The following is a 25,153-nucleotide window of genomic DNA, read 5'->3' on the forward strand; positions in this document are numbered from 1 at the left end:
ACAATTACAGTCAAAGAATTCAATACCTCTTTCTCAATAATTCATACTTACAGAGAAATTCAGTAAGGATTAAGATTTGAATCAACTTGTCCTAAGTGACATTTATAGAACACTCCACCAATCATGGAAAATGAAACTTCTTTTCCAGGGAAAGAAGAAAATTTATCAAAATAGACCATATTTTAGGCCATAAAACAAGTGTCAAGAAATGAAAAGGTGGTTAAGTCAAATAAATATATTCTCTGACCAAAATAGAATTAAATTAGAAATCAAAACCAGAAAGATATCTGAAAAATCCAAAATATTTGGAAACTAGATAGCCTACTTCTAAATAACCCATGTGTCTAAAAAAGAAATAAAAAGTGAAATTAAAAATATTTTTAACTAAATGACAATACAAAATTTCAAAATTCATGAGATGCAGCTAAACAAGCTCCCAGGGGGGAAGTTCATAGTACTATATGCCTATATAAGAATCTAGAAAAGTTCTCAAGCTAATGACCTCAACTTCCACCTTAAGTAGAGAAAGAAGAGCAAATAAAGTCAAAAGTAAGCAGAGGAGAGAAAATAATAAAGATCTGAACAAAAAACAGTAAAAATGAAAGCAGAAAAACAATAATAGAAAAGCAATGAAGCCAAAAGCAGATTCTTTGAGAAGATCGGGGGAAAATTATAAGAGAAGACACAAATAATCAATATTAGAAATGAAAGAGATGACTTCACTAGCAATTCTATGTATATTAAAAGAATAATAAGGAGTATTATGAATAACTTTATGGCAATAAATTTGACAACTTAGATAAAATAGACAAATTCATTGAAAGACACAAATTACCAAAATTCACTCAAGAAGAAATAGATAAGAGAAATAGCCTACGTCTATCAAAGAAATTGAACTTGCAGTTAAATCCTTCTTGTAAAGAAAACTCCAGACTGAAATGATATAGCAAATATTTAAGGAAGAAATTATACCAATTCTACACAAAGTCTTTCAGAAATGTGAGGGTAAAGGAATACTTGCCAATTCATTCTATAAGGCTGGCATTATTGGGATACCAAAATCACATAAAGGCATTATGCAAAAAATAAAAACAAAAACAAAAACTACAGAGTAATGTCCCTCAAGAACATAGAAGCAAAAATTTTTTAACAAGTTTAGCAAATCAAATACTACAATACATAAAAAGAATAATATTCGTGACCATGTAGAATTTATCCCAGGAGTGTAATAGCAATTTAACATTTGAAAACCAATCAATGTAACATGCCATATTAACAGATGAAAAAGGTAACCATATAATCATTTCAGTAGATACAGAAAAAGCATTGACGAAATTCAACAGCCATTCCTGGTAAATACTCTCAGAAAACTGGGAGTAGAAAGAGAACTTCCTCCACCTGCTAAAGTACATCTTTGAAAAACCTAAAGCTAACAGTATACTTAATGGTGAAATGCTCAGTGATTTCCCCAAAAGATCAGGAAAAAGACAAGGATGTGCAGTCATTACTTCTACTCAACATTGTACTGAATATAATAGAACAGAGTCCATAAATAGATCCACACATATATGATCAAATGATTTTTGACTAAGGTTCAAAGGCAATTCAGTGGAGAAAGGATAAATTTCAATAAGCAGTGTTGGAAAAATTATTTATATCCTAAAAAAAGAACTTTGATCTATATCTCATACATATACAAAAGTTAATTCAAAATGGATCATAGGACTAAATGTAAAATCTAAAACTATGAAACTAGAAGAAATCTTTGTGCCTTGGGTTAGGCAAAGATTTATTAAATACAACATCAAAGCATGACCAATTAATGAAAAAAATGATAAATTAAATATTTCTGCTCTTTGAAAGACACTGTTAAGAGAATAGGTAAGCCACAGACTGGGAGAAAATATTTGCAAGTTATATGTCTGATAAAAGACTTGCATCGAGAATTTTAAAAGAACACTCAAAACTCAATAAGAAAACAGACAAATTAAAAAACATTGGTAGATTTGAATATTCATTTCACCAAAGAAGCACAGAGGGCGAGGAAGCATATCAAAAGATGTTGAGTGTATAGTCATAAAAGAAATGTAAAGTAAAACTTCAATGAGATACCACTACACACCCATAAGAATGTCTAAAATTTAAAGACTGACCATACCATATGTTATTTAAGACGTGAAGCAACTGGAACATACATTGCTGAAAGGAATGTGAAATGGTACAACTACTTTGGAAAATAATTCGCCAGTATTCTAAAAAGTTAAATACACGTCTGTTGTATGATCTGGTCATTCTACAACTTAGTATTTACCTAAGAGAAATGAAAGCAAATATTTGTGCAAAGACTTGCATACAAAGGTTGATAGCACTTTTATTTGTAATAGCCAAAAACTGAAAACAACCCAAATGTCCATCAACAGGAAAATGGATAAATAGATGTTGGTATATACATACAATGGAATAGTATTCATCAGTAAAGAGTAATGAACCATTGATACATGCAACACCATGGATGGATCGCAAAATAATTTTGTTGAGTGAAAGATGTCAAACAACAAAGGAGCACTTTTATATACGACTCCACTTATATAAAAATCAGAAATGCAACCTTGACAGAAAGCAGATCAGTGGTTACCTTTGGCTTAGGGGGGTTTGGGTACAGGGAGCAGATGTGAGGGATTATAAAAGGACACAAGGAAAACTTTTGGAGGTGATGAATATTTTTTTTTGACTGTGCTAATATTTCATAGGTATATACATCTACAAAAACTTACCAAATTGTACACTTTAAATATGTTGCATTCGATTACATCTCTATAAATCTGTTAACTAACAAACAAAGTCATTTAAAACCCACCTTCTCTGGAACTAAAGACACCCGCGCCTGAAGCTTTCATTGAGAGCTTTTCACTTTCCTGCTTTACCTCTCCCTCAGCTCTTTGCAAAACCCCTGCAAGTCTATTCTTCTACCAATGTCTCTCCAACTTAGCAATAGCTTTTCCAGTGAACTAAACAGTGCGTTTGATGGCCTAAATGTATTTGACTTCTGGTCAACCTATTAAAATTATCAATGTCCTCCATGTCTACTTCAGAGAGACCTCTCTTAAACACTTTCTAAACTCTGGGTCAGTGCAGTCATAATATTTCGTGTGACTAAACTATCAGCAGAGAGTTCAAGATTCAGAAAACTTTAGATCTCCAGAATTGGCAGGAAGAGGAAATTGGTAATAGCAATGCCACAGAAGGAACCAGTGATCAAATAAAAATCTTAAACTCTTTTCCTTAATACAGCGGATATCTTAAAAAACAAAAGTGCAAAGTATGATAAATCTGGAAGCCAGCACCTCCTGCCTTTTGCTTCTGATGCAGAATTCCTGCCCAAGGCCTTGCAACGAGAGAAAACTAAAATTGCTCAGGTAACTTAGTCCCTGCTTTATCGTATGCCTTTTTTTAATGTATGTTGTTACATATAGTGGTAACTTGTTTCATCAGTTTATATTTTTAATAATTTTTTTCATTTTTTTTAATTCAGTGAAGCAAAGAGTAAATGATGTATAGAGTATTTGGCTTCCTGATTTTCATCTCTATTAATAATAATTTATGCCTATTATTCCTGAATATAGCAATTTATATTATTTTGCTTAATTCTTATAGAATGCAAATGAGAGACAGACGTCTTTCCTAGTTTTATTTCTTCTTTTTGTTTGGTTAATAAATAGGTCATACAGATGGGGAAGTTCTGGTTATTTAGCAAAACTAATGGAGTCACCAATTAACGGCTCTTCAATACTATTATAATTTACTCAGCAAACATCAAAATAATATGTTTTAGATTTTGTTTTAAAAACCCATTAAATTTTTTTTGAAGTTTAAGTGATAAACCTCAGGACCAAGTAAATAGTTTTTACACGGACCAAACCCTCAGGGAAAACCATGAGGCTCTATCGCTCTATATACTCCCTCAGTTTCTTTCAAGTACACAAGCTTCTCCATGCTTGAGAGGTCACCCAGCATGGCAGCCTAGGTTGGGCTGTCCAACAAACAGCCTTCTATTGTTCTCATTGTGCCGACAGCTCAGGAAATCTGCTGGAGAGGCCCTTCAGGTTATCTCATCTCTTGAGTAGGGAAGGTCTTATGGTTCCTCCTAAAACTACATATATGAAGCAGTGCCTTTCCCTCCCACAACTGAGGTAGATAGAACTGTGGGAGCCCGAGGAGATGCAGAAGTGATACACCTCACATAATATGGTCAAAAATACTGCATAGATGTCTTAAGTATGCATCTACATGATGATGCATCTTTCCGAAATCAGCATTATTCATAATCCACCACCCCTCAAAAATCACAAGCCTTGTTGACTATGAAGTTGTCCATTTACATGAAGAAACTGGGCTTACCTGTATAGGTGTACTGAAAGTCCTTCTACAGTCTTCCATCCGCTACTCCAGTATCCTGGAGTTGAAATCCTGAATGCCACGATTGCGCCAGTGAGCCTAGGACTGGCAGCCTTCTCAGAGCCTCTTCCGAGCATTTCTTGAAGTGTATTATCACCACTTTCAGGTCGGTGTCCTCTCTTACCTGAGTTTAATGTCCATCAGATTTAGAAATCCTTGGGTTTGGAGCGAGGTGCCCTGGGTCCTTGTATGCAGGACCTGTTATTCAGTTCCCAACTGTGAGACCAATGCGGGCCCAGTGCTAGGACTGTGTGCGAGATCAGTAGCTGGAAATCCCTGAGGTAGGGCCTTTCAAAGGTAGATTGGAACAGGTGGGTTGAGAGAAGCTAAGGTTGTAAGAAGGGGACCAAGAGGACCTTAGCCAAAGAAAAAGCTCAAAGGACACAAATAGGAGTATAAGCAGCAAGGTTTTTAGCCAAGAGAGGCAGAAGCAAAACCCCAGTAAATAGGATGATTGGATTGGAAAAAAAAAGAAAGAAAGGAGTTTACAAACTAAGAGGCTCTCCTTTTTATATAGTGACCACTTATAAGAGAGGACACTGTCTTCTACAGGAGCTATTGAGGGCCCTGAAAGTGTCACAGATTGAACAAACAAAAAATATTCATACCAAATAACCTAGCAATCTCACTCATGGGAATTTATAGAAAGGAAATAACTCAAAATAATATATCTACCTATTAGAAGAAGTCCTTCACAAATGTATGATTTTCTTTTAAAAACTGTGTGTCAAATATGGATAAATAAATGACAAATTGTGGAATATCAAGTTAACAGTATATTATACAACTATTACAATGAGTAGCGCATTGGATGTGTACTCGTATATACGAGTATGTAATACGTAGTTAGAATTACATAATATGTAACAACACGGTGTAACAGTGAGAAACAGGGGGAGATAAAGGGGGTCTCTTGAGAGTCCAGCTGTTCTCTGTGATTGGCATATTTCTGATGAGTTGCATGTAGATCACCTGTTACAAAGTGAGCCCTGTCGTTTGATGCACTCCCTGTCATATCTGTACCTTCATATGACAGAACTTCTAACACCAGCTCTAAGTTTCACTAGGAATTGCTTCTTCTACAACTTTTAAATAGACACTAACATAAAATAGTTTGTTGAATAAACAAATAATTATTCAAAAGAGAATATTCCTCCTTCCAATGATTTTTGAAAAATTCACCATCTTATATAATTAAATCTGGCTTTCTTAAAGAGGGGTAAACTATTAGTGATGTTCAGTCTGCCTAACCAAGCCTTAGTGACCCTCCTTTGGCTTTCTCCATAGCGTTCCAACAATACCGTCCCTTACCCCTCTGCCCAGTGGGAGGGAGGCTGGTGATCATCCATTCTTTTTCAGACCTCAGTCCTACCCTACTGGAAAAAAGAGCAACACTCCATCCTTTCACAGGGCATGCAGAAAAGCTTTTATTGTCAAGATTGGGTACCTTGTGTACTTGGGAGAATGACACAGGAGAAAACACAGCTCATCCATCTTTCTTAACTGAGAGATCCATAATCGTGTAATTTTGTTCATATTTTATGGTCCATGGATATTCCCCTAACTTTAGAAAGAGATTGTTTGAACTGTAGTTTTTGTACCTCAACCATGGACATATGGGCCTTTTATCTCTTCCTGTTTCTTTATCCTTCTCTGGGAAAGAGAAAAGTCCACACCGCAGAATCGCCCTGCCTTTCTTATCTCATCCCCTCCTGCACCTTCTACTAATCATGCTTGTTTCTGATCTGAGCAAACTCATTTCCAAAGCTGAAGAAGTTCATAATAGTTTCCAATATTTGAACAGCTAAACTTAGGTAAAATCAATATTTTATAGTTCCTCTTATTTTTAATGCCATAGTTTTCCTCTTCTCCCTGGTCTGCCTCCAGAGCTGACATATCCATATGAAAATGTTTTAGTTGCTTTCAAAATCAGAAGAAAAAAATATATATATATAATTCAGCTTGAATGATAGTCAGCTTAATATCAACAGAGTTGTAAAATATGTATTTTAACATTTTTTAATAGAAAAAGGCCCACAACAGCAAAAGCACGTAGGGCCCGGGAAAATCACGTGGCCTGCTCGGCCCTGGAGTTTCCCTCAGGATGTCCGAGCTTCTCTGTCTGTGTAGGTAAGGCTGGAGTCATGGTTCTCTTTTTTGGTTTCAGAATGTGGGAGAAACCTTAATGCCATCCTTGCTGACTGACTTTGTGTGGAGTCTCCTGGTGCGACTGTCTGCGTCTGATTATACAACTGCGTTGGAGGCATCGACCATACTGAAACTGACTCTGGAATATCACGCCCATAAGGTCACCATGGTAAGATATTGACAATGAGCAGTGAGCACAGAGCTTATTCTCCAAAGTGCTCTTGCTGAATTTGTTAAATGCCTACTTCTTTTCAAATATATGTCTTGCCATTGCTCATTGTGTCACTTTAATCATGGGAATTTTTTTGTGAAATGTTTCAAGTATACCAAAAAGTTTTGAAAATAATGGGATGAACTTTCACCACCAGTCACATCAAGTCATAATATTTTGCGGTATTTGCTTCAAATTTTTTAAAGAAATATATTAATAACAGTAAAATAGTACAGCTATAATTGAAATCCACTGCTTAATCATTAAGGAAACTTTTCAAAGAACTTCAGCTTGCTGTAGGGCTGGCTATATAATTTGTGGGGTCTATTGCAAAATGAAGTGTGGAGCTTCTTGTTCAAAACGTAGGAAAAAAGTACCATTAAATATACAAGCATATGAAGTTTTTTCCTTTCCTCCACAGTCTCTCTCTCTCGGTTTGTTGAGGTGTTTTTATTTTCTATTTAATCTCTTTCTAAGTAAACAAAAAATTAAAATTTTAAGTTATTAGCATGAATTTTACCATCTATATTTATATTGTGCAATGCCAGTTATAGATATAAATATAACAGCATTTAAGTCATACACAGAATCAACAAAATAATGTAATTCATATTTCATGGCTTGTCCATGCATATGTAGCTCATTCTTACTAGAAGAGTAGAAACACTACATAAAACTAACTCAGTTGTCTTTATTTCACTTCTTGTCACTCAGACATTCTATTAACAGTCTCTATCTTCAGCTTATTGATAAAGAAAGAAAGACTGGAAGGAAAAGAATTTACGGGTTACCTCATCTTTCTCTTTCTTTCTATGTCATCATTTTCAGCTTAAGTGGTTGAGGCTTCAATAAGTGCTTATTGTGGTTACACTCGCTTTGATTTCCCACTTAAATGTTATACATCGTGGGTCCACGAGAATTCTGTGCACTTATCATAAACGTTGCATGTGAATGGGACTGCAGGAACCACGGCTGACTCACATATTGCACAGATCTCTGCTCACATGCCTCCTGATGCATGAAGTCCAATAGGACTTCACTTAAAAAACACAAGCTCAAAGATGAAATTGTTAAAAATTTCAAGATGGCAGCAGCAGAGCTTTAAACAAAGTGAGGGGACCTTCTGAGTATGGGACCCTGTGCAAATGCATAGATCACCTGCCCATGAAGCCAGCTCCCTGAAACTCCCAGTTCCCGCTCCTGATGTAACTGTGTTATATGATTGAAAATAAACCAAGAGCTCATACTCAAATTCAGAGAGCAGGAAAGAGGAAGCAACGCTTCTTACAGAACTCCAATGCTGCTAGACAGGAGTATTCCAGAAGGCAGCCACAGCCAAGGGGTAAACTGGAGGGCAGCAGTCATTTCCTTGGCAAAATAAAGTTCTCCTCTCATGCTGTGAGAAAGAACACCAAAAGGGAGGTTAGATAAAGCCATATCACATCCCCGGAGAGGAAGAAGAGCCAAACAGAAAACTAGATACGTAAAACTAGCCTCTGTTACAGTTAAATCATTGAACACCGAGAAAAAACTGAACAGAAATGGAGTTCAGCAACTTACTGCCCCATCCCAGCTGCCACAAACTATTGAACTACTGAATATAGTGGATTCTCGTCTTAAACAGAGTTAGCTTCTAAAGTCAGTTATAATGAAAAATTGTGTTTGGTTAAAATCATCCCTGAAAATCCCCTAAATTGCATATAGTGTGTGGGCTTACAGGCTCTAAATAAATCTAACACAGCAAGTCTTTCCTTGAGGATTAAAGCAGATCGCTGGTTCTATAATCAAGCATCCAGTAACATATGGGCTTGTTTTAGAGACATGCTGCATTTAAGGAGGGGGAGAGGAGGAGAAGGAGAAGTTCCAAACCCGATAGTGAAGAGGTCAGTGGAGAAGAACCGCGGTTTACTGTCTCCCATGTCACGTTCCCCTTGGAGCAAATGTGGTGGGAGGAATGTCCTGCGCTATTTAACAACACTTCATTTATGTTTTTGTTTTTCTTTGGAGTAGAAGGCAGTGCACAGATAATTGAATTGCACGTTATGCAATTGCAATGGAATGTAAATTTACATCAACAACTTTTCAGTTTATGATCTCTGAGTATTTTCAAAATAAGAAGTGAGGTGATCTGGGTGGGTTAAATTTGAAGCTGAATATACAACCATTGATATAAGACAAATCCCAGGTCTAGCTAGAACTCGCCTTGCTCAAGAATGAATAAGAAGAGGAAAAAATAAAACTAACATGAAGCCTATGACTAGAGTTTGCAAAATTATGACTCAACATTTACCGTTCTGGGCCGTTCCTCCAACACACGGTCCACTCCTTCAATATGTAGATTCAAATCTTTAATTTTCTGAAAGTTTTTTTTGATGTTTATAGTTCCATTGTTATTCTGTTCCATTATTTTTACTTTCTTCTTAAAGGACTTGAATTATACATATGTTTTCTACATTGAGCTTGTATGTCTTATACAATGAAGTCTACCCCCTAAAATAAACTTTTTTTAAAAAATGGATATTTTCATGCTATCCATAAATGCACAGATTTATTCCTCATCCAAATAAATATTTTGCATTGTTTAGTCAAGCACATAAATTTTCTTTCTGCTCATGCTTATTTATGTGTTAAGTGCTGCCTTGGTCATTCTGAGAAGGACTGAATTCTTTTGTCTAAGAAATGCTTTGGTTTAGACATAGCCATGAAACTGGAGACCCTTGTTGACCTGTGAAATTACTTTTCCAGGTGTCTAAGATTGTGGATTTTATTTATAAGCAATTGCGAGGCAATTCTTCTCACATTATGAAGCAAGCTATGTTGCAGGTCATCACCCTGCTGACACGCATGTCACCAAAGAAGGTCATCTTTCAAATGATGGACTACCCAGTCCCAGCAGACAAGTAAGGGCCCCCTTGTCCCTTCCGCAAGAGTTTGTTCCCAGTCTCCAGAGTCAGACAGACTGGACAGGTCTGGTGTGGTTTCCTTTTCGCTGAAAGAGAATATCTATTTTCACATCACAGAGGATGATTGTAAGGCTTAAATACGATATGTGCTATTCATATCCTTGTACGATAGTTGGCACACAGGAGGCCATCAAGAAATGATCATTGTCACTATTATTTACCTTAGGCTTTAAATTATGTTCTGCTTATTCCATAGGAACAAATCTCTTTTCAAAGTAGTAATAGATTTTTTTCCAAACCATATGTGATAACATTCTTAGAGTGTTTTTCTCAATTATGAAGTACCGATGTAGGATATTCCCACCCACCAATGAAATAACAAAACATTAAATATTCCAAGGTATAACTGGGAGTGCCTTGTCCATTAACTGTTCACCCAAAATTCATGATCCAAGATCACAAGAAATATTTAAGAAGAAAAGAATGTTACCGTGAGCCTATGGGACAGTATGAATAACAGCACATTAGAAGAGCTTAGTAAATCCTATCACTCCATTTCTATCGTTTACACGTTGGAAAGGAAGGTATTACTTCTCTACCATCGACAGTGTAAAAGGCAGGAGGTCATATCATGGAAAGGATTCAGGCTTTGGAAACAAATGAACCTAAAACCCAACCGAGCCTTGACTCTTACATTCTGTGTGATATCGTACAAGTTTCATAAACCTCTTGATCCTCAATTTCTTCATCTGTGAAATGAGGAAATTCTATCTATAAAGCTGTTGTATGGTTTAAATGAGTTCACATCTGTGAGAGGCATCAAAATCAACAAAATGCTAAATAAATTATATGATTGACCTCTTTCCAAATGAAAGCTTGTATTTATTTAAGAAATTTAAACTCACAAAGTATTTCACTATTTAGGAAATTCCTGAAAACAGAAAATCTTCATAAGACTCAATGTTTTCTCTTCAGGAACTAAACCCCAACTGTGTGAAAGGATTTTTTAAATTTTTAAATTTACATGGGTTTTTTTAAAATCTATTTAGGTTTTTTAATCGATATGTTTCTTTATATGCTAATTTGTATTTCCCTATCAGTTTTTAAATATTCTTTTATCTCTGGGCAAACAAGATCACAAGGTGGGAAGTACAGAGAGAGTATGGGGTGCAGAAAGCTGATCAGCTCTTGACGGTGAGCTGGACAGACGTTTAAATAGTAGTAGGAAATGAACTTGCAGACTTGCAGGCTGTATTTTCCATAAGACCTTTCGAAATTCTTCCTCGGTTTTCAAGGACAAAAGACTTAATGAGATCCTTTGGAAATGGGAATATCAGTTTGTTTTGGACTTGTTTGCAATATCTTTGCTATATAAAGGTGTCAAACCAAGACTCTTTTCCTGATTCATGTCACTGTATTAAGTAGGCAATGAAAACTTACGATTCTCTTTCTGGGTGTGGGATTGTGTTTTCAGCACCTTGATAATGATGTGGCACGCGGCTGGTTCTGAGTCGAGCGTGGCCCCTCACGTGCTGAAGACGATCTTGTTGATACTGAAAGGAAAGCCTGGGGAAATGCACGATAAACTAATGGACAGGAGACGTTTCTCTTTGGATGCTACCAATATGATGCCAGTGGCGGTAAATAATATGATGAGTGTTTCTTTTTCTCAGCACTGTCTTCCTGATCATGAAAATCCCTATCTGCCCAAGGACTCAGTCATCCTTCCTTGACACAGCCCTGCTCTCATTCATTCTTTCATTCATTCAACACGTATTTATTGAGTGCCTACTATGTGCCATATCCTGATTTTGGATCTTATATTCTGGTAAGAAACACAGACAATGAACAAATAAATGTATCATATGTCAGACGGTATAAAGCTTAGAAGAAACATAAGGTGGTGTGGGGAAAAGAAAGTGACAGGGAGAGTTTAGGTAGCTTGCTCAGGGCTGGCCTCTATGCTGAGGTGACAGCTAATCAGAGACCTGAATGAGGTGACACAGTGATCCTTGCAGGTATCCGGGCAAGAGCATTCTAGACAGAGAGAAGGGCAAAAGTCCTGTAGTGATGTGAGCTTACCTGGTAGGTCAGTGAATGCAAGGAGGCAAAAAGTCTGGAGAGAACTGAGCAAGGATGAACGTATAAGAGATGATGTCAGGGTAGTAGCCACCAGCTAGGTCATATAGACTTTTATAGGCATGTGAAGGCCTAATCTCATTTGTGTCCATCATTATGTATCTCCCAAGGACCAAAATCACCTCTCCTGGGAGTAAATTCAAGTCTTACAGAGATATAGTAGAAAAAACACGTGGAGGGGGTGGGATGTGTTCCTCTGATGTGGTGGGTACTGCAGTGGACCAAATGATTTGTTAGTGACCTGGCACGCACCCCCTCAGATATCTCACTGCCCTGTGTTGTTTAGCACAGGGAGAACCTGGGTTATTAGTTTGACTATTCTTCATGGCCACATATGAAGGGGACCTTGGGATGTGCACCCTCCTTGGGTAACAGCTTACTTCCTGCTGGTTTGGCAGCCAGGGGAATGTTGATAGTGCTTTGGGAGCCCCTTGCATACGATGCTTGGCACAGCTCTTGGTTAAGAACGAACTTAGTAACTGTCATTGAATGAATGAATACACGTGCATGCTTCAGGCTTCCTTCAAGAAAGCTGAGGGAGGGGTTGCAGAGTCCCTTCCTTCACCCCCCACACTAAGAATGACTGAGTTTAGAGAGAGATGGTTACTTTCTTGACTCCTTTGTCCTTCCTTTATAGGCATCGCAGGCCCTGTGCACATTGCTACCTGTTTGTCCTTACAAGAAAGCAGTGGCCCAGTTTTTCCCTCAGCTCCTGATGGCTCTCATGCTTCAACTCTCTTACAGCAGCAACCTGAAACTGATGACAGAGGACAGGCCTTTGTGAGACAGTAGTGGTTATTTTAGATTGAATAAGAAATAAGCTTCTAGCTATCAATTATTTCCGCTCCTTTGGGTGCATGTGGAACTCTTTATACTCCCATATGCAGTGCATTCATTTATTACAGTTTTCTCTCCTCTGAAGGGTAGCTTCAGAAAAGTAGCTATCCTAAGTAGCTAGAAGTTAGCTAGGACCCTCCCTAAGTGTGTGTGTAGTGTATGGAGAACCACTCCCACACTCCTGCCGCAACGGGAGGCCACCAAAGAGAGAGAGCCGAGAGGAGCATTAGACCCAAAGCCAGACACAGTGCAGCTCTGCTTTTTACTCTCTGATAGTGATCTCTCAGGGTAATCGTATGTGTGAGATAAAATAACGTGCACAAACGTGCTCTGCAGACTGTAAAGTTGTTTTGCGGTTGGTGATGTGAGATGTGGGCTTGTGATAGCCTGCAGTCATTCCATCCACAGAAGGTGAGGGTCAGCCTTTCCCTTTCACCCAAGAGAGTACAAATAGCTTTGCTGCTCTCCAGGGAAATCTGGACGCAATTGTCTGCTATTTGCTCTTGTCTATTGTGGACTTCTAAACCCGGAAGAACTCTAAAACACAATCAGTCCCATTAAGATATTTAATCACTCTCTGTCTTCCAAGCAGGCATGCCTCAAACCATGCCAAGTGGAGGAGGATATGTCCTATTTATTTAAAGCATCCAAAGAAGAAAATCAACAGGCACCTTTAGCAAGTCATCACATCTTTCAATTTCTTTTGCTAATAAGCTCTTCATAAACTAATAAAGTAATAAGCTCCTCCATGATTAATCTCGGATCGTACGTGCTACAATTTCAGTTTAACGCCACATCCCATGTACTGATAATCAGGGGAAATGAAGGGCATTAAGAAGTCTCCTTCCTTTGAAACATCCCCTTTCCCAAAACCTGCATCCTGTCCAAGGTGTAGTGAAAAGGGAGGTCACATGTACTTAGCCATGTGAAGGCTGCTGTCAGGTGATGACTCTGCTCTTCTCTGGGGCCTTAGGTATGCCTGGGACGCCCTGAGTGTTCTGCTGAATTGTTCTGGACTGCAACAGGTGGATATGGCTCTAAAGAAAAAGAATTGCCGGAACCAGTTTTCCCAAGAGCTGTTTCACCATCACGGGGTCCACCTTGTGGCCAAGTAAGAGCAGGCGCTGAGTCTCCGTCCCACCTTCTCCGTCTTTCTACCATGAAGCCACGTGGGAACACAATCAATATCCACTCCAACTTCCAAATCTCTCCTAATGATCTGAACTGCCATTTGATTTCTACTTCTTTTCTTGTTCTGAGGGAATTTTACTTTGGGATACGTTTCCGTTTCCTTCCCTCTTGCCTGGTGAGACAGATACCCACTAATCCTCCCTCTGTAGGACAGTTTCCTCTCTCAGATAGGGAGAGCTAGAGGTCAGTCTGCTTTCTCCTTCCTCTGTCGTTAGCTGAGTCCTGCTCTGACAGCATCAGTTATAGACGTGCTCCCACTTTAGAGGTCTGACAAAAACCTGTGCTCAGAAAGACAAATAAACTTGGGAAAGTATAATAAAAGAGGACTTTTATTTTTATTGTACTAGAAAGGGTTTTTTCTACTTAGCCCATTAGTGAACAGCAAGCTTCTGATTATAGGGATCAGATTTTCTGATCAAGAATCAAGATACGTGGCCTTGACAACATAATAGACCATTTGAAGTTGTGACTGACCCAGAAATGTAGTCTATATGGTCTCAGAGTTCTTGGTGCTTTTAAAATGGCATCTTATTTGCACATAGATTTCAAGAACTCATCTTACTTTGTAAAAGTGTAGTACAGCTGTCCTCTGCGAGTGGCCACTAATGAAGAGTCCCTAGTACCTAGTATCTTTTTACTCAAAGACAAGGAGCAACAGCATCATCTGGGAGTTAAAAATACAGAATCTCATGACCCTTTCCAGACCTACTGAATCAGAATCTGCATTTTAGCAAGATACCTGGGTGATTTGTACACACGTTAAAGTTTGAGGAGCACTGGTTTGGAATCCCGACCTGAAATCTTCAAATGGAACCACTGTCACATCATCCTTTGCAATCCTGCTGCTATTGATCCGATCCAGGCCAACATGAGCCTGGCCAGCGCCCAAGTGTGTTATGGAGAATGGCTTAGTGAATCAGAGCTCACCACCTCTTCTGAATAACCCAGATAGATAACCCCAAACTCTCTTCTTTGTTCTATCATTCAAAAAAAGGACTTGGTCTAAAACCACAAAGGTGAACCACATGCCTGTCTTGGATTACCAAGACATTTATTTGGAACTATTTATTTTCTCTCCCTTTGGCCAGGCATCGTTTGGTAATATAGGACATTCTGTCCTGTGGCACGGGATGGGAGAGACAGGAAAGGGGATGACTTTAAGGAAAGAGATGTTGTCAGTGATCCAAGTATATATAATTCCCGAGAGTCTGTGTAGAATTTATAATGGGGCTGCAGTTCACCTTGGATTAGGGAATATTACATAATATCTTTCTTTTTATGTGGGTGGTACAAGACCTGAGAATAATGATTCTCTCTTTATTACCATTAGCATTTACTGATGCAGAAAGTGTTTTCATCTTCTTTGCTAATTCAGTGCCTTATTCTCCTTTACAGAACTCTCAGTGACTATAAGTTCCCACAGTTTCCAGAGACTTTGCATTATCTCTACAAGCTCTCAGTAGAAGGTCCTAGAGGGTCAGAAGACAGTGTCATCACAGTAATATTCCTCACTGAAGTGAGTTTTATTAGGAGACTGTGAACAACCGGATTCCCATTCCCCTTCCTTATACAAATTTAAATCAACACTCCAACCTTTTATCTCCCTCTCTGAATGTTGATTCTTACCAAGAGTTAAGACAATGACAGATATCTGAAGTTGAGGGGGTGAGGTGGAGATAGATCTGGATTATAGGAGGGTTGTCCCTTAGCCTGCTCCAAAAGTTGGCTTTTGTTTTGCCCTAGGGGGCATGGATTTGCACAAACACTGATTATTTTTGTACTACCAGTTCACATATCTTTGCATGCTTGTTAAAGTATATCAAGGGATAACTGAGTTCACTAATGATACTAGGTACTGGGATCTAAATGATGCTTCAGAGCATCTAAAAGAAAAAAAGTAATGGGCCAAATAACTAGGTAAAATAACGATGTAGAACGATTTACTTTATCTGTTAATATCACGTCATATATTGTAATGCCATACTAGAGCCATGCAAATTGAGGAAGTCCTTTTGCTTGCTAAAGATATGTAGAAAGTTCTATAAATTGAAATTATCTGAGTCGAATCTAATTTTCAAACTTGCTTAATGCACTTGAATCTCTCATTATGTTTATTGCATTGCAATTTAAGTATGTACAAACATTAAATAGATCTAAATATGACATACATAATTGCTCCCATAAAATAATACATTCAAAGAAATTTACAAACTCATAGATTTATATAAGCATCATTAATATGACAGATGATGTTTAATGAAACCCAATTGTCTCTCTCATCATGAGTACATGCTTACTGCTGTTGGAGATTGGAATACATGTCTTTCCAAGGACTCAGCGATGACCACATTCTTCCTCCACTTTCTGTAATTGGAACTTCTGGGCAATCCTCAACTGTCCAGCTCACTGTGAGGTCACTTGGCCTTTAGTTGTTCTGATCACACCATCTGTGCATTTTACTTTATTTTAATTTTATCAGCCAGAAATACTTAAGATAGTACTATGGATGCTTATGCCATTTATTTATATATATATTTGTTATTTCTAATTTTCTACTAATGTAAATAGCAATAGAGTTTATATCTTTGTGCTTAAATCTTTTTCTTTTAGTATTTTAGATTCTTTTCTTTTAAAAAATTCCAAGAATCTAAAATAATAACTAAAAGGTATAAGCATTCTCAAGCCTTAGGATTTTTAATGCCAAGCTTATTTCCGGAAGGCGGTGCCCACCAATGCTCCCCATGCAGTTCATGGGCTGCTCACCCACTGCACTCTCGCCACAATGATGAGCTTTCCAATTTGAGAGGTAGACATGATGTCCTGTGGGTCATTTGATTTATCCTTAATTTTTAAATTTTTAGAGAGATTAAACATTTAAAAAATATAATTATTCATAAATTAAAGTTCCATATTCTGAACAATTTGATCTCTCCTTTGCCCATTTACCTATTATGATCCTTGTGTTTTTCTCAACGAACTTTATGATTCTCTCGCTGTCTCTCTCTTTCCCTCTCTCTCACACACACACAAATCCACAGATTTGTGAAGAATATTGTTTATTATATATTTGGTTATAATGCCTGTAGAGAGTCAGTACTCAGTTTGTTGTTTGCCTTTTAATTTTATTTATGCAATGTGCATTTTTCAAAAAAATTGAGCATTAAAAAAAGCTACCCTGGTCAAAGAGTTGATAAATATTTATTTATAATGTATTTATATGTATATATTTTTTGATACATTTTTTACATGTAATTTTCTTTCACATGAAGTTTATGTCATATACCATGTAGTGAGGATCTAACTTTAGTTTTTGCTAAATAATTAACCTACCCCAGCATCATTAATTAATATGCCTCAAATGCACTACTCACCGGTGATATTACCTTTGTTAATTTCGTGTACATACACACATACACATCCACACACACATACACATCTCAGGGTCTGTCTCAGGTTACTCTGTTAGGTTCCATTTATTTTTTCATTCTTGTGGAGGTAGCGCACTGTTGAATTACAGCAGTTTGCAAATAAATTTTAATATCTAGCAAAGCAACTTTCTTCTTTTCAGAATTTCTTTAGTCTTTCCTGTATATTTGCTCTTCTAGTTAAATTTTAAAATAATTTTTCCAGGTTTAAATGAAAAACAAAAATCCTCTTGCTGAAAGTGTCATTACAATTACAACTTAGCTATGAGCTTCTTATGAATGTTTGATATTTTTATAGTATTTTCACTTCTCTTTATTCAGTATTTTAGCAGTATCATCTAAATCTTACATATTAATTTTGAAAGTACTAAGTAGCTTATACTATTTTAAATTGTTAGTGAGAATGTGGCCTTTTTCATTAGATTTCTGAGCTCAATATTACTGTATGTTCAGGAAAACTAAACCGTATTAACTTGAATTCAGCTACTTTTCTGTGCTCTTTTAGTAATTCTAACAATGTTTTAGTTGATTCTCTTGCGTTTTCTAGTCCTATGATCCTGATGTATGAAAAATAAGGATGACATTGTTCCCTCTGCTCGAATTGTTACCTTTATTTTCCCGAATCACGTCTTTTGCCTTGGCCTTTAGTTTACAGTTCCGTTTTGTGAATAATCTCTCCTGGCCCACTTACCTTTTATGATCGTAGTGTTTTTCTCAATGAATTGTCTGATTCTCTCTCTGTCTCTCCCTCCCTCATGCACACACACGCAAATTCGTGAAGGACATCAAATAACTTATGAACACAGTGCTTTAGCAGTACATCCTCAGCAAGACAAATTCTAAGGACAAAAACATCTGTAAGGAAATACTCACTTTGGGGCCAGCCCAGGGGCGCAGCTGTTAAGTGCGCATGTTCCGCTTCTCTGCGGCCCAGGGTTCGCCGGTTCGGATCCCGGGTGCGGACATGGCACCCCTTGGCACACCGTGCTGTGGTAGGCGTCCCACATAGAAAGTAGAGGAAGATGGGCATGGATGTTAGCTCAGGGCCAGGCTTCCTCAGCAAAAAAGAGGAGGACTGGCAGCAGTTAGCTCAGGGCTAATCTTCCTCAAAAAAAAAGAAAGAAATACTCACTTTAACTCAGGAAGCTTATTGATATTGTGTGTTGATAATATAATTTTAAGACAATGGTATGTATTATATAGCAGAAAACAAATGAGTTACTATATTAATGCTATTAGATACCAAGGTTTTCCGGGGAAGAGAAGAATGGGGAAAACATAAAACTGAAAAGTTAACATCAACTCTGTTATATTAGATTTGAGTTGAATATATCAACATTGACAAAATGAACTCATGACTAAAAAAAAAGTATTTTCCCAGCTCAAGTAAAGGCCAAGAAGACATGATATTCCAAGAGCAGTGAGTACACTCAAGTACCCATGTCTAATGGTTTCTCAACAACATTTCTCACTAAGAAGGAAACTTGTCTTCTTGAAGAAATGGCTGATGTCAGGGGGCAAGGAACATATAAGATGAGCCTGGGGCATCTAATTTTTTCACAAGCAAAGACATGCTCAAAGGTAAGTGGGTCACGTCAAAAGGACACAAGAGTCCAACTTGAGGGGCTCCTACTGGCCAAATTTGGGCATCAAAGAAATAGTAACTGCAAATAACTGTAGTATATTGAAAAAAAAATTTTAAATCCATGAGTCTTTGGTGATACTCAAAATTGGACAGCTGGAAGAGAGAGACAGACAGACAGACGGTCAGACAGAGACAGAGATGGATGCCAGCCAATAAATGTAGAAGGAACGCTAGATGTAGAAAATCACCATTTTGCAAGGCCCAGTGTAATAACTGAAGGAAGAAAAAATCATCAATGAATTTTAAAACCACTAAGGGAAAGGTTGTTGGAGAACAGAATATTCACATAGTATCAAATTATCACCCCAGAGAATAGTTACTAATTATAAAGGAAAAATATGCCTTTACATTTTGAATCATGGAGATCACTCGAAAAGAACTGAACTTGATCTTATTTGATAACTATCATTCTTCTATTTCTTAATCTTATTTCAATTATCCAACTTTCTTTGCTTCATGACTGAAATAAAGCCCCAACATGTGTAATACAGAAAAGCTTCCCCAGAAGATGCTGGTGTGCATCCTTGGTTAAAAACCACCGACAGAGTATACACAGTATTCTCTCTAAATTTTAGTCTATTTCACACTTTTTTCCTTCCTGCTCATTTTACTTGTCCTTTTTTAATATTATATTTGTCAAAATCTATTTTAATGATTTTTTGTGTGTACCAGGCATTAGATTTATTAATTCTACTGGCTTTCTGTTTCCAATTCAATAATCTCTGCTTTTATCTTTATTATTTTCTTACACTGATTTTATTTAGCACAGCTTTATTTTTTGTAACATTTTATTTCTTGTAATTTCAGGAAATAATTTGTTCATTTTTAATATTTCTAAGTCAAGTTATGCATTTACTTCTAATTACAGTGTAAATATCTATTGTATTATATAATTTTTTACTGTTTTCGGTGTCTTGTAGTAATCCTTATTGTATGTTTGATTTCCTCTGTGGTTTATAATTTTAATGCACAAAATGGAGGAGTATTCTCTTAAATTCTGAGTGCTTATAGGCTTTCTTTTTTTTTCCATTTAAACTTTCTTCTTGGTTTCTTCTTTTATTATATATGCTATGTTTTTTTAAAAACCTGCTTTTTAAATGTTTTACTTTCAGGAAGTTATTGGTTTTCGTGATCTGGTATTTAACTTTTGTGAAAGTTCTTTGGGACGTCGAGAAGAATACTGCATGGTCTCTGCTCCCCTCTCACTCACTTTCTCTTCCTCTTGCTTTCTCTCACTCTATTTTTCTGTGCACTTGATCTGACCGGGTGATATTTTAAACTCTTCACTGAAAACTAGTTTTTTATAAAACTGTGATAGTGTTTATAAGAGATTTTACAAATATGTATATTTTGGCTACTAGTTATTAAATGCATAAAGGCTCGCGATAACAGCACCTTGATTTTGGGTATTAGCTATTGAAGACTAAAACCCTTAACCTGGCCTCCAGTCTTCTTTCCTTTCCCTCCTCTCACTCTGGCCCTCTCTCAGGTACTCAAACACACCCTGCTTCATCTACCTCAGGTCCTTGCACGTGAGTTACCCTCCTTGGAGATGTCTCTCCAAACACGTTATCTGGCTAATGCCAACTCTGCTTTCAACTCCAAATCTGAATATCACTTTTCATTCTAAATTCAATCTACACTGCACAGTCCGGATTCAGCACTCCTTTAAATGTTCTCGTGGCACCTCGTAGCTTTTCTTTTCAGTACTCACCACGGTTACCAGCTCTGTTTTCATTAGAATAGTATATTATAGTGTACTATAGTATCGTTGTACAGTATCAGTCCCTGCAGCTAGTCTGTAGGCTCCAAGGTCATGGATGGAGACTGTTTTGCTCACTGCTGTAGCCCGATTTACTAGCACAGTGCCTAGCTCGTAGTAGGCGTGACCTCCTAGTGTATATAAACCGTCATTGTCAAGGAACTCACCCACCTGACTACAACCTGGGAGAGAGAGTTCAGTTAAATTTGGTCACTTGGTTTCCAACAATGGAGAGAAAAAGAGAAAAATAAGTAAATAAATGAACATATATATAAATATATTATTTGTAAAATATGTAAACATACATATTAATATATAAATAATAAATAAATACATGTATAAAACATCTATTTCCCATTATGACTGCTACTTCTTTCTACGAGCACAGAAATATACGCAAGAGTACGTATAAGTATTTGGAGTTTTAGTGTGACTTGTGTTCCAGTTCTATTAAAAATGTCTTGATTTTTATAACTGAAGCAGAAATGATGCATTGGCCTTTACTCTACTTATAAACTTATTAACTGTGTTCTTTCAGCTTCTGAATAACTTCTTCAAGGACCCATTCCCAGAAGAATTTTTGGTTCTCTTCAGAAACTGGGTCAATGACTCCAACCCTGTGGTCAGCAAGCTGAGCCTTCAGAAAATTGCCAGCCTGGCGCCAGTTATCAATAAGGTGTGTGGGATCTGTGTCTGACAGCACCGTCACCGTCATGATCTGAGACTGGATATTGCTCAATATCCTTACTGATAAAACATTGATATTTTTCAGTTTCTATGTAGCCAAAACAATATCAAAGCCTGATGTTTATCAATAAGGAAACTGGATTGAATGGAGGGGATGGGTTAAGTCAGGTTAGTGGCTTTATCACCTTATTTGCATTTTTCCCAGAAGATCGTTCACTGAATTCAGAATGTGTAAGCATTGCCCAACACGAGCTCACTCCTTATAGTCTAAACCACACACATATGTGCATTTCCCCTCCAGCATCCACGTATGCATACATTTTAGTTCCTATCTCAGAGCACAAACTCAAGCTTTTTCTTCCACGCGTAACACTTTATTCCTTCACTTCTACATATTTGCATTTTTCTACTTTTTCAATAATTGGCTCAAGTTAATTTTCACTGAATATTCTGATCTCTAGCAGCCTCCTCCCTCTCAGAGCCACACTAACTACGAGCACTTGCCTATATAATATTCTGTATCACTGGTTCTCTACGTACAATTCTTGAACCAGCAGCATCTGCATCTCCTGGAAACTTGCCAGAAATGCAAATTGTCAGGGTTGACCCCAGGTCACTAGAATCAGAAATCCTGGAGGTGGGGCCCACCAATCTGTGTCTCAAAAGTCCTCCAGATGATTCTAATACAGGTTAAACTTAGAACCACTGTCTTACATTGTTTCCCAAGTCACATGAATACTTCTTGCCTTCTAGGAAGATTGAATCTAAGCATACCCAAATGTTTCGTAATTCTCTCATAAATTCCAAAGTACTTTGCACATTGCTGAGAGTGCAGATGCTCCATAAATCATTGTTGATTTAATAATAAATTTAATAACAAATCTTCATTTATCTATTAAGCGTAGTCTCTGAAAACTTAAAGCCTGTCATTGGACACCTATTTTGAATTTAGAATGAAATGAGCCATGGTCTATTTGCTTTAAATAAATCATACGATTCAATGCGCGTTCTTTTAGTATACAGCAGGTTATTTATTGCCTTGACTAACACTTTTCCCGATGTTATTAACAACTGAAAGGGAGAGTCTGTGCCAAGGTTATCTAAGAGAGTGAGAGAAAACTAGTGGAGAGTGAGGGAACTAGTTGTTTGTGAACCAGAGCTGAGGTTTCACCTACTATCAGTAAAGACTCAACTTTCCAGCTGGACACAAGTGGCTTCTGGCTATTGTTTTTGCAAATAGTATTTATTTATTTATTTTACTTCTTGTCTTTCCAGTCTTTCCTTCTTTTCTTTGTTGTCTCCTTTTCATTTTTTTCTTTGCTTTCTATTCTGTTTGGTTCTGATCTGCAGTTTACTCCTGTGACCTGGCTCAGCAGCTCAGTGTCTCTCATGTCCAAACAGATCACACTTTAGAGGTCATACTGCAGGTGGTGTGTTGGTAAATGTTTAACAATCAGTTTTCTGGCAATGAGACCAATTTCCCTGGTGTAAATACTCCCACCTGGCTGATTTCAAGCTATCAAGGGGATGTCATTGAACATGGAGTTGGGAACAGATACACAGCAGCACATCGTTACCTAATGTTCCCACCATATGCATATGATACATAGAAATAACCTCAAGGACATATGAGAGTAAAACATAGCAAAGAAATAGGAAGTGATATGTTTTAAGTATGTATTGCCATTGTTTTTATTTATTTCTAAATTTGTGAAATTTAAATTTTAATAGTGACTTTTTTTAATGATCAACTTACAAAATTTTTCACCGTTTGACAATTGACTCCTGTGAGCCTGTCCAGCACAGCACTGCATACCAAAGGCCAGCTCAAGTCTTCCTGGAGTTCCAAACCCCACCGTTGTCTTCCTTTTATGCAGATAGAAAATGTCTGCAGCTTATTAACATCCATCCTGGATGCCTTCCTTTCCAAAGACAAGACTGTTGTAATTCGGGCGTTGGTCACCGTTCGAAGACTTTTAGGCAAACTGGACAAGGTGACTTACTCCTCTTTGTGTACCAGAATTGCTTCCAGCTACTGCCCTCTGATGGATCATGTGAGTTACACAGTAAGATGTGTGAGATCATTAGTTTTCCAGTTCAGCTGAAGCAATGATATTACATCACAGAATAAGTTGACACAAGATTGTCATTTGGGGCAAAGCCACCATTTCTTTTCCAGAGATGAGGATATTTGTCAGATAAGTACTGTCTTTTTCTTTTATGAGAACCTGGAAAAGTCTACCCATAAGAAAGGAGAATCCAGGAAAAGCCTCTGTCCTTGGTTGAAAGAGGAATTGTAGCTTAGTGGCTATATATTGGTTAACCCTGGGTCTGAACTGCCTGGGTTCAAATCCCCGTTCTGCCTCCTACTAGCTGCGAAATCTTGAGCAAGTGATCCAGTCTCTTAGTGCGTCTGTCTCCCCATCTGTAAAACAGAGACAGTAGCAGGTGTGTTATGGGGATTAGAAATGACATGTAATGCCTCAAATGTGTTTGTTGTTATCATATAAAACTTTAATTAAAACGTATCTCATCAGAAGGTTGTGCATTTTGAAAATTCTTATTTTGTATGTTAAGTGTGTTCCAGAAAAGTTGGATGACAGTAATACATATTAATAAGCAAAAACAGTTTGGCATGCCATGGGGAATCTATTTCTTTTTAAAGATTTCTGTAATGAGTTGTTTGTGAACCAGAGAATTATTTCATAGTAAATTATCCTGCCAAAATTTATGTTCTTAGTTATTCAGATTTCACTGAAGAAGGGCACAATATTATTAAATTACAGAAATTAAGGGATTTAGTGGCAAAAATTATTTTCCCAAACAATGATAGTAATAGTCATAGTGGCTAAAATTTATTGAGCATTTACCACATACAAGGCACTATTCTAAGGGATTTACATGCACTATCTTCTATAATTCTCTAAACAATTCGATTACTATTATCCAGTTTACATATAAGGAAACTGTGGCAAAGAGAAGTGAATATTTGGCCAAGTTCATATGCTAGTATGTAGTTAGAGTGTGCAAGTAAAAAACTATTTTCAAAAGGAAATCATTTTGGAGAAAACCCCGACTAAACTAATCAAACCAAGCCAAATGAAAAGAAGAAAATTAGAGAAAATAGAAAACTATCAAGTATCAGTTTACCCTATGTCATTCCCTGAAGGCAGAGTATTTGAAAAATGTTAGGATATCAATGAGCCTATGTTACTATGTTTCTCTATATTAAAAGAAAAAAAATTAACTTCCTCAAGTTTACTGAACCTCTGGGGGACAAAACTGAGATTTCAACAAGTGTGGGCACTCCAGAGCTCTTTCCACAGGTCCACATGGCCTTTCAATGGTTTGCATGTCTTCCTGGCATCCATGGACACAAACAAGTGGCCCATAGATGAATGCAACATGCAGGTGTGTTAAGTTTAGCCCCAAAACAGTATAAATCCAATATTCTTAAGCTGAAAGATTTCTCACAAAAATCTGAATCGTGAATGAAATGTCAGGGAATACTGGAACCCACAAACCCACTTGGCAACAGTCTGCCGGAGCTGGGTGTCCTCTCTGACACTGGCCAGGTTCTTCTTTGTCCCGGTCTCCGTCATCTCCCTGCCTTCCTGAAATGCCACCTGCTTTGCTCATCCACATCCCCCGTCCGGCCCCTGCAACTTATGATTTGACTACCACTGCTTTAGGGTTAGACTTCGCTCCCCATAAATACATCTGGGAAGGAACATATGAAGCCATATTAGC

At 37.4% G+C, this 25,153-nt stretch overlaps 1 protein-coding gene and 1 long non-coding RNA gene across 3 annotated transcripts in view; one reads left to right on the top strand and one right to left on the bottom strand.

The window, feature by feature from the left end:
• MROH9 (maestro heat like repeat family member 9) overlaps positions 1 to 25,153 on the top strand; it is an 83,046-nt gene that overhangs the window by 43,520 nt on the left and 14,373 nt on the right. Inside the window, exons 9-17 of one of the 2 annotated variants that reach the window (XR_011532040.1) lie at positions 3,292 to 3,416; positions 6,623 to 6,772; positions 9,560 to 9,714; positions 11,192 to 11,357; positions 12,494 to 12,636; positions 13,667 to 13,804; positions 15,280 to 15,400; positions 21,255 to 21,392; positions 23,135 to 23,457. Coding sequence is in view for 1 of the 2 variants with exons in the window: in XM_070591054.1 (XP_070447155.1) it covers positions 3,292 to 3,416; positions 6,623 to 6,772; positions 9,560 to 9,714; positions 11,192 to 11,357; positions 12,494 to 12,636; positions 13,667 to 13,804; positions 15,280 to 15,400; positions 21,255 to 21,392; positions 23,281 to 23,457 (1,313 nt within the window). In the remaining variant the exon portion in view is untranslated. The remainder of the gene's footprint in view (positions 1 to 3,291; positions 3,417 to 6,622; positions 6,773 to 9,559; positions 9,715 to 11,191; positions 11,358 to 12,493; positions 12,637 to 13,666; positions 13,805 to 15,279; positions 15,401 to 21,254; positions 21,393 to 23,134; positions 23,458 to 25,153) is intronic. The other variant, XM_070591054.1, reaches the window with a different exon arrangement.
• Positions 23,071 to 25,153, bottom strand: part of LOC139078876 (uncharacterized) — a 61,196-nt gene continuing 59,113 nt past the window's right edge. Inside the window, exon 3 of the long non-coding RNA XR_011532042.1 lies at positions 23,071 to 23,828. This is a non-coding gene — a long non-coding RNA (uncharacterized lncRNA). The remainder of the gene's footprint in view (positions 23,829 to 25,153) is intronic.

This window comes from Equus przewalskii, chromosome 23, assembly GCF_037783145.1.
Source record: "Equus przewalskii isolate Varuska chromosome 23, EquPr2, whole genome shotgun sequence".
NCBI lineage: Eukaryota > Metazoa > Chordata > Mammalia > Perissodactyla > Equidae > Equus > Equus przewalskii.